The sequence below is a fragment of the Elephantulus edwardii genome, unplaced genomic scaffold (genome assembly GCF_000299155.1).
Source record: "Elephantulus edwardii isolate Elephantulus edwardi_28Jun2011 unplaced genomic scaffold, EleEdw1.0 scaffold00424, whole genome shotgun sequence".
In the NCBI taxonomy this organism is placed as follows: Eukaryota; Metazoa; Chordata; class Mammalia; order Macroscelidea; family Macroscelididae; genus Elephantulus; species Elephantulus edwardii.
In genome coordinates this window covers 405,866-415,809 of record NW_006400174.1, presented here as the reverse complement: position 1 = coordinate 415,809, position 9,944 = coordinate 405,866, and the positions used below count along the sequence as shown (strand labels likewise).

The 9,944-nt window shown below is 39.2% G+C and overlaps 1 protein-coding gene and 1 pseudogene across 1 annotated transcript in view; both read right to left on the bottom strand.

Moving 5' to 3' along the window:
* The window catches only part of CLTCL1 (clathrin, heavy chain-like 1), a 279,619-nt gene that overhangs the window by 156,190 nt on the left and 113,485 nt on the right, over positions 1-9,944 (bottom strand). Inside the window, exons 11-12 of the mRNA XM_006902527.1 lie at positions 6,949-7,086; positions 5,418-5,582 (exon numbers count right to left, since the gene is read on the bottom strand). Coding sequence (XP_006902589.1) covers positions 5,418-5,582; positions 6,949-7,086 — 303 coding nt within the window. The remainder of the gene's footprint in view (positions 1-5,417; positions 5,583-6,948; positions 7,087-9,944) is intronic.
* LOC102851957 lies at positions 1,213-2,235 on the bottom strand (annotated as a pseudogene).

The following is a 9,944-nucleotide window of genomic DNA, read 5'->3' as shown; positions in this document are numbered from 1 at the left end:
CCCCCCTTCTTTATCCTCTTGTTATTACTTTCTAATTTTGTAGCATTGTAGTCTGAGAAGATGCTTTGTATTATTTTTATGCTTTTGAATTTATTAATGCTTGCCTTGTGTCCTAAAATGTGATCTATTCTGGAGAACATTCCATGCACATTGGAGAATAAGGCATACTGAGTTTTTTGGTTTTTTCTTTTTGGTACTTTAGCCTATAAAAATCTATGAGATCGAGTTGGTTTATCTTTTTTTTAAAGTTCATTTGGCTTTTCAACTTTATGCGGAAGCTTAGACAAAGACTTGGAACCAAAAAATAATGTAACAAGTGTTATAGTTTATATATAACAAAGTTTTCAGGAAGAGAGACTCCTTTGTTCAGATTTCAATCAGATTGTATACACTCAAGTGCAGACATGTCCCAATGCAGTGGTTTAATTGGCTAAATTGAATGCTTGGTTGCCTAAAAGAAGGTATGACTGAATCCTTGCAAACCTATTACCACCTAACTATATAATTAACTCAAGTCCTGCAGCTATAGGGCACTGGAGAGCACAAACATACTTCATTGGCTTTGGACGATTTCGTTTCATTTATGTTTAATAATGTTAGATGAAAATAATCAACAGTATGATTTCATTAGAAGAAGCAACAGAGTAAAAAGATAAGGCAAGGTTTTATGGGCTTTTCTTCTTCTTTTTTTATCACTGATTTCACCAGCAAATGTAAAAAACTCAAGCCTACATCAAATAATTGAAACAAAAGTGGCATTTTCTTCATATGGAATGCAAAATGTACACATTCACATACTTACATAAACATAAATATGTTTCCTTTACAAAGCTTCAAAGGTTGCATTGCTACCATGCAAATCCCTTCTTCCATGGAAATTCCCAATACTGATAAGGAATGTCTAAAATAAGAGACATCGTTCCAGAATACTGGACTCTTCTTTTCTTGGCTCCTAGAGAATTTCCTGCCAAACTTCTACCAACAATCATTTTAAAACGTTTACACTCACATTGGTAATACACATTTAAAACATACCAACAAAATGACCCATTTGGACTTAAGAAAAATGAGGGGGGGAAAAATACCCTACAATAAAACCTAAACCCTTAGAAGGTGTTTGGCTTTCTATATAATTTTTCAGCCATATAATGTTGCATCACTGTTAAAACAGTAGCAGCACATCATTCAAGATATCTGCAAACATTGTATGTGTCATGTTTCCCAGCTGCTATCTTTAAATGCAATTTGTACTAACTTGAGTTCTAGTTCAAAAGCATTTGGTCGATTCTGAGGGTTTGCAGCCAGCATTTCCTTAGTCAATTGTTTCATTCAGCCATTCATAGACTTTCTTCAAAGGAATGAGAAGTTCCATTTTGGGATTTTCCAAAAGTGCCTCCTCTACAGGCATAATCTCAATTCCTTGTTTTATGTAACTCCCCAAAAGTTCCTTCTTAGTCTCTGTGTCTATGAATGTGATCCTTTCCAGCATTGCCCAGATGATAATATCTAGAGCAAAGATGTCAGCTTTTGATGTGTAACATCCCTCCCATACTTCAGGAGCCATGTAGAAATCTGTTTTACATGCTGTGGAGAGTAAACACTTGTTTACACTGACAGGTACTTCTGGGTTCTGCCCAGTGGCTGAGCAAACTTTACTTAAACCAAAATCAGCCACTTTCAGTGTGAGTTCCAAGTCACTCGAATCTAGCCTACTCTGAGAAATCACGATATTATCAGGCTTGAGATCTTGATGGATGATCCAGTTTTTATGCAAGAAAGCCAGGGCACTGCTCAGTTGAAGCATGAAGCTGGTGTTAATTTTATGATTGGGTTTCCTGGACAACAGATACTCATTCATATCACCACTGTCACAAAAATTCATGACAAACCACAAGTAATAGGTGCTTCTGGGATCAAAGGCAATGTCTCATTTTAATGAATTATCTACAAACTATAAGTAAACTAAAGAATTAGAGCCATGGGACATCTTTTGCACCATTCCATCTTTTGTAAAATGTATTATTCCAAGTGAATCACATTTGGATGTTGGCTCTTAATACTGCTTAGTGCCCAGAATTCACGAAGTGCCAGTTCAACATTTTCAGGTGCATGGCATCACATTTTCTTCACTGTGACCCATGCAGAAGCCTTCCTGATGACTGCTTCATACACAACACAGTAACTACCTCGACCTACCTCTCATATTAGATTGTACTTTGACTGGCTACTCACCATCTTTAAGGTTGAGGTTTCTCAGGGTAGCCATCACCACTTCTCCTTCTCATGCAGCTGCCGTTATCAGGCAGCTCACGCCTCCACTGCCACGGCCTCCAGTGAGAGGCTGGTGTGTGCCCCTGTCAAGTTGGTTTATATTGTGCTTTAATTCTTCAGCATTTTTGTTTAATTTCTTTCTGGAAGTTCTATCTTTTTCTTGAGAGGGGTGTATTGAATTCTCCAATTACTATAATAGTGTTGTCTATTTCTTTTTTCAGTTTTGTTAATGTTTGTTTTATATATTTTGCAGGTGCATAAATATTTATTATCGTTGTATCTTCTTGTTCTATTGACACCTTAATCATTATGTAGTGACTTTCCTTGTCCTTTATGATGTTTTTGCATTGAAATATATTTTATAGGAAATATCACCATTCCTGCTTTTTTCTGGTTGCCATTTGCTTGGTATATTTTTCCCTCACCCTTTTACTTTTAGTCTTTATTTTCATTTTTCAGATGTGTCTCTTGTAGACAGCATATTAATGGATTCTGGTTTTGGGTTTTGCTTTGTTGTTGTTTTTTTTTAATCCAATCTGCTACTCTTTTTCTCTTCATTGGTGCATTTAAACCATTTACATTCAGTATTATTATTGAGAGGCAAGGTTTCATTGCTATCATTTTGTTGAGTTCTTTTTGTTGTTGTTGCTAGTTACTTTAGTTCATCCTGCTTTCTGTGGCACCTCTGTAAGAGGGATGTCTCTCAGTGTTTCCTACAATGCTGGTCTTGTTTTTATGAACTCCCTTAGGTTCTGTCTTTCTGGAAATATCTTTATTTCTCCTTAATATTTGATGGACAATTTTGCTGGATATAATACTCTAGGTTGACAGTTGTGTTCTTTGTGTTCAAGATATGTCATTCTGCTGTCTTCTTACTCACATGGTTTCTGCTGAGAAATTGGCACTTAATCTTACTTGCTCTCCTTTAAAGGTTACTCTCTGTTTCTTTCTCACTGCTTTCAGAATTCTTATTTTTGATTCTGACAAATTTGACTAGGATATGTCTTGGTGTTTTTCTTTTGGGGTCTATTCACTCAACTTCTTGAATATATAATATATTCTCTTATTCTTCATTATGCCTGGGAAATTTCCTTATAGTAATTCTTCTACAACTTTTTTTTTGGTGCCTTTACTTGCTTCTTCCTGTTCTGGGATTCCGATCATGTGCATGTTATTTCTCTTGATAGTGTCCCACATTATTCTTAGGTTTTCTTCTTTTTTCTTTCTTATTGATTCTGGTTTTTGTTGTTGCAGATCAGTGGTGACAATTCCATCTTATATTTCACTGGTTCAGTGTTCCAGCTCTTCAACCCTGTTCATGTGACCCTCCATCATTTGACAGCATCTGAAACATTGGTCCCCGTATTTTGTATTGTGGTTTCTTGTTTTTCCAGAGCCTCTAATGCCTCATTTGTTTTATCTGCATTGTTTTGTTATGCCCCTCCTGGTTTTTGCTTGCAGTGTCCTGTAATTCTTCAGGTTTGTCTTTCAGCCATTGAAAATATCCAATCATTGTTTTTTTTAAATTCTGTGTCAGTATTTGTCATCAGATTTTCTGGCTTCAGGAAATCCATTAATACGGTGTCACTCTTTTTTGGGTGACATCTTGCTTTGGGCTTGTGTAGGAGGTGAGGTAGCCTGCTTCCTACATAATATTGCTGTGGTATAGTTTTTCATTTATGAGGTGATAGCAAGTTCTTTATCTGAAATCACTGCTCCAGAAGAGGGTGGGACAGCTACCTTGCCTGGGTTTCTCTCAGTTCTATAGAGAAAAGACCTGTAGAAGCAGCCTCCTCTATCAGACAACTACTGTAGCTAGGGTAGCCCAAGGTACTCTGGACTAAAGGCAGTTGATGGACTGGATGTGAGGAGATGCAAGGCATAGCGTGGAGATCTGATTGAAAAACCAGGAAGCCTTGGTTTTTCCTTCAAGAACGAGCTCCTGCTGTCTCACTCCCTTTTGTTTGAGCTTTGTCCCATGTGATCCAGCCAAACAGCAGTGACCCCCACAAAGTACCTCACTCAAGTTCCAGCTTTGCTCCCAGTGTGCATTCCGGGTGCGGACCAGCAATGATGGGACTTGAGTTCTGGGCTCATGCTTACTCAGGTTCCAGTTTTCCTGTTCTTCCCAGCTCATCACTCCCCCAGCTGCATCAGCAGCTCCCCAGTGTATGCATGGCATCAGCCAGCAGCTCCTCAGTATGTGCGTGGTTTCAGCAAGCAGCTTCTCAGTGCATGCACGGCATCCACAAGCAGCTCCCTGGTGAGGGCCTGGCATAAGGAAGCAGCTCCCCAGCGTGTGCCTGACATCAACAAACAGCTCCCTAGCACGTGCATGGCATTAGCAAGCAACTCCCTGGTATGTGTTGACAGTTGCTTTTGATTTCTCACTCAATCTTCAGCTGTCTGTCTCACTGAGTGTCTCGCTGTCTCATTGTTCATTCTTAAACATTGTTAACCTGGTAAATATTTTCTCTTCTGGAGTGTCAAATATAGAAAGAATCTCCACTTTAAAGTACTGAAAAGCAATTCTCCATCATAGTAAACAGTGGAAATGGAGAGGAAACTTGGACTAAAACACTGACCTAAATTGTCACAGATGCTGGAATATTCCATGTTTAATACCAAACCTAGTAGTATGAAGCTGTGTTGCAATCCTAAAGGCATGTGGTTTGAATCCACCAGCTGTTCCGTGGGAGAAAAATGGACAGTCTCCTCCTGTTTCTGAAAATCTGCTGGAGGGTCAGCTATGGGTCAGTTCTGACGTGATGGCACACAACAAGCAACCACAACAATGACAATGTGTTAACTGGAACATATAGCTGTCTTAGCTTTTTCTGATGTTTTCAGGCAACCCTGCTAGAGCTGATGCTGTTAAGAAGTCATTGCTATCCTGGCTACCAAACTATGTAAAAAAGTAAATGATGGAAAGATGAGAGGTGATCCTGGTCCAGGCGTGCTGGAATCAAGTGAGGTTTGTATACATGCTGTTTTTGACAGTCAAGCATGGCATGTGAGAAGCTTGGCAAGGCCTAGGCTGGGCTATAAGTCATCAACAGCTGGCAACTGGGTGTGAAATTTGGGAGCATGACACATCACCAACTGGAGAACACCATCCCTGAAGGAATAGCTCAGTAGTGCCTTACCTCAGGACTGAGGTGGTGAGTGTGGATCACAATCCTCTTGATGTCACAGACATCAGTGTAGTGCTCCAGTGCTCTCTGCAGGAGACCTGCCTTCTCACAGAGCTGGGCAATATGGGCCCGGTCATAATGTGTGAACATCTGACTTCCAAGCATGACATCTGCAACCTAGCACACAGGGAACCCAGGAAGAAATCCCTCACATCTGTCATCATATCTGAGGTGTAGCTTTCCAGAAACAGCTCTAGAATCAGAGCTCGGATAGGCCAGTACCTATTGGGGCAGTACCGTGTTTTTGCCACACCCGCATTCATGCTTCTGTGTCAGTAGCCTTCTTCCTCAGCAGGCCCTGGCCACAATCCTTCCAGGTCACCTGCGGTCCTCCCACAATCCTCTTCCTCCTAAGTTGTAGCCAGATCTGGCACACATGGCTGTAGAGGTCGGATGACAGGAAGGCTGGGGCTCTACAATACTATAGTAACTGTGCACCTTACTCCCACAACCTTCTTTTATAACTTGTGGTGAAAAATACACACACCAAACCAGCCCCTGACACAATTTCCACATTTACAGTTCAGTGACATAGATTACACTTGTCATGATAAACACACCAAATGGATTGGATGTGGATATGGATTACTAGAGTCCAGTTTGTTGCTCCTGCTTTTCAGCTGTCACATTCTTCCAGACATTTCTATGCCAAAATCAGTGTGAAGCTCAATTCTAACTGTGGCTCAGTAGCCTTACTTTAATGAGCTCAACTCTGAGTTCACTAATGTTGTTATTGTGTACCATCGAGTCGGAATGGACCCCTTTGGTGAGTTTTCAGAGGCAGTTTAATTGCACGGGAGGAGATTGCTCATCTGTCTCCCAGAGAGCAGCTGATGGCTTCGAACTACATGCCTTTGGGATTACAGGACAGCTTCTTAACACTAGGCCACCAGAGTTTCCTGTTCAGTAACAGTTGAGATTATATTGGAAAGAAAGATACTGTGCTTGTGGTTACTTGACTCTCTACTAAGTCAAAAGTAGAACAGGAGTTGGGGTTTGCAGATAAAGAATAGCAAAACGCTTGTAACAAATGGGATGAAGTTTAAATGATCTTTAAATAAATCGTCTTTGGGTTAGGACTCTGTGCATTTACTAAAGAACCTGGCCATATATATCTAACCAGTAACTAGTCTTTATGGATGTACTATGGAGGCCTTCACACATAACACTCACTCCCTTTAATTTTAGGATAAAAAACACCAACCAAATGTTATAAGGAGAACACTGCATGAGAACAGATGAAGGGAAGAATTGGCCAAAAGGAATATATGATTAGAAATATATGTATGACAACAATCTGGAACAAGGGGTGCATTGTGGGGTGGGCTGGGGAGAGAGAGGAAGAACTCTCCCAGAGGAATGTCAAAGTAGATATTTGGGTGCCCACCACATTCCAGAGTTGCTGTGTGAGGCCAGCTAGGCTCACATGTGTGACAGACACAGGTGCTCTGCTCACTGGTTTTAGATGGGAATTCTCACTTGCCTGGGGGGCATGAAGCAGGTTCATTTCCAACAGTCGAGTCTGGAGGTGACCTTCACCTGGGTGATTATTCCTCAAGGCATCCAACAAGAATGAAGTACATTGTGGAATTAGACTGTTTTCCATGAAAACATCTACAATCTGAAACAGTTGGTAAGTTAGGCAGATCTTTTCACCCAAAAGAAACAGAGATTCTCTCTCTTACTAAAATGGAAATTTTTTCAGAAATTCACACTTAGCCCCTTCCTTTGCCATTTCTTACACCAACAAAATTGATGGCCATTAATTATTTTATGAGCTTCATTAAATGACATCACCTCTGTCACATGTCTGCACAGAAAGTGCAGCTGGAGTGCTTCTTAGAGGCAAAGTTGATAAAGCTTTGCTTCACATATTTTGGGCATGTCATTGTTGTGTTGTTATGTGCTGTTAATCAAACTATTACTCATGGTGACCATATGAACTTAGCTCTGAACCGTGTCCTTTTCTGAGCCAATATCACCATCTCTGACACATCTGCCTCCAGTGCCACAGTCACTGTGTCTATCCATCTCATCCAAAGGCTTCCTCTCCTGTGCTGACCATCTGTCATTTCAAGCATGATGTCCTTCTCCAAGGACTGGTCCTTCCTGGTAACATGCCCCCATTATGTGAGACAGAGCTTCAAATTCCTTGCCTCCAAGAAGCAACCAAAATTAACCCTCTCCAGAATAGATTTTTTTGTTCTCTTTACAATCTGTTCAATACTCTTCTCTAGCACCACAACTCAAAGGCATGAATTCTTCTTCTGCCATCCTAAGTCATTGCCAAGCTCTTAGATGCATAGCAAGCAACTGAGAAAACCTGGATCTGTATAAAGTGGCCTGGATCAGATGCACTTTAGTCTCTAGACTGATATTGTAGCTCTAGAGGGGTCTTTGACAGCAAACTTTCCTAAAGCAACTCATCTTTTGATTGCCTTATTGCTGTTGCACTGATTGTGGATCCAAGCAAGATGAAATTGTTAACAACCTCAATCTCTTCCCATCTGTTATGATTCTATCAATTGGACCAATGGTGAGAATCTTTGCTTTCTTGATGTTGTGATGCAGTCCATATTGGAGATTACAGTCCCTGACCTCCAGTAAACACTTTAAGTCCTCCCCAGATTCATCAAGCAAAGTTGTATCATACACATAATGCAGATTGTTGAGTATTCTTCCAATCCTGATACCACATTCCTCCTCATAAAGTCCAATCTCCTGAATGATCTGTCCCCCACATAAATGGAAAAGGTACAGATAAAGGATACATTTCCGTTGCACTCCTTTCTTAATTTTGAACCGTACAATGTTCCCTTTCTCTGTTGGGACAACAACTACCTGTTCTAGGTACAGGCTTCACATGAACACAATCAAGCGTTCTGGAATTCCCATTCTTCTCAGTGATACACAATTTGTTGTGATCCACAGAGTCAAATACCTTTTCATAGTCAACAAAACATAAATAGACATCCTTGTGCCACTACCTTGAGGTGGGAATTTCTGCCACCCATGTCATTACATCTATATGTAATTTTGCTTGACCTATGATTTACTCTTAAGGATATCCTTTATCTGTGGGTTTTTGTGTTGGAGAAGTGTCTTTGTATGCTATTGCTCTTAATAGCTTAGATACATATATATTTGCTTGTCTGTCATTTGCTTTTTTGGGTATGGTGCTTGTCTGTCAGATGTTCTACTAAAGTGGAGCTCCCAAATTAAAACAAAGAAGGTGGATTGACTGTTCACTTCTGAAATAGCACACCCTAGAAAACTCTATGAGCCAATAGGGTTTTGATAGAATAGGATAAAGTTGGGGTGAGAAAGATGAATAACTATCATTCTAAAACAACAGATCCTACCATTAGTCAGTTAACCAAAACCAAAACTTAAAAACAACAAAAATCCTTACACCTTGACACCCAAATCCTCTAAAATACTGCAACATGAACAAAAAGGATGAGTATTCAAAGATTACAAAACTGAATCCTTAGTCCAGATTAATCAGAATTTTAAAGCCAAATAAAATTTGATAACCAAACTAACTATAAGATTAGTAGTAGAACACAGAATGCAGGACCAATGTTTTTTAAAATCACTACCTAACTTGGGAGGAATTGGAAAGCATTATGCTAAGTGAACTAACTCAGTCCCATAAGAACAAATACTGTATAATACCATTATTGTAGAAATAGATAGCTAGTAAAATGTGAATGAGGATCTAAGGGGAATTTGGGGGGAGCAGATGGGTGAGGATGGGCAGGGTGTGTGTGTGTGGTTAATTACAGGGTTGCACAATTTGATGGGTAGAGAAAGGGGTGGGAAAAGGAAATGAGAAAGATCTGGTGTGTAAAACAATACAAACTTTTTTATAAAATAAAAATTTCATTTTTTTAAAAAAAGGATTGATAGTAGACAGAGAAATCACCTGTGTTTTATTCCCTCTGCAAGAGCTTTCTACTTTTGGATTATAATAAATTATGAATAATATTGTGAAAATGAGAATTTCGGAACACTTGGATGTGCTAATGTGAGACTTGTACATGGATCAAGAAGCAATTGTTTGAATAGAGCAAGGAAATATTGTATGGTTTACAATCAGAAAAGATATGCATCAGAATTATATTCTATTGCTATTTTTAATCAATCTATGCTGAACAATCAGAGAAACTAGACTAAGAAGAAGAGCATAGCATCAGAACTGGAGGGAGACTCATTAACAAACTTTAATATGCAGATGATACAATCTTGCTTGCTGAAAACCAAGAAGATTTGAAGCACTTAGTGAAGCTCAAAGATTTTTGTCTTTTTTTTTTTTTAATCTTATTTACTAAAGGAAGGGAGTTCCTTTATCTAGTCTTTGTTATTTGAACAGCCTACAGTTTGTATTACACTGGACAAAAAGAAAACAAAAATTCTTAAAATTGGTCTAATAAACAACATAAAAATAAATGGGGAAAATATCAAAGTTATCAAGGA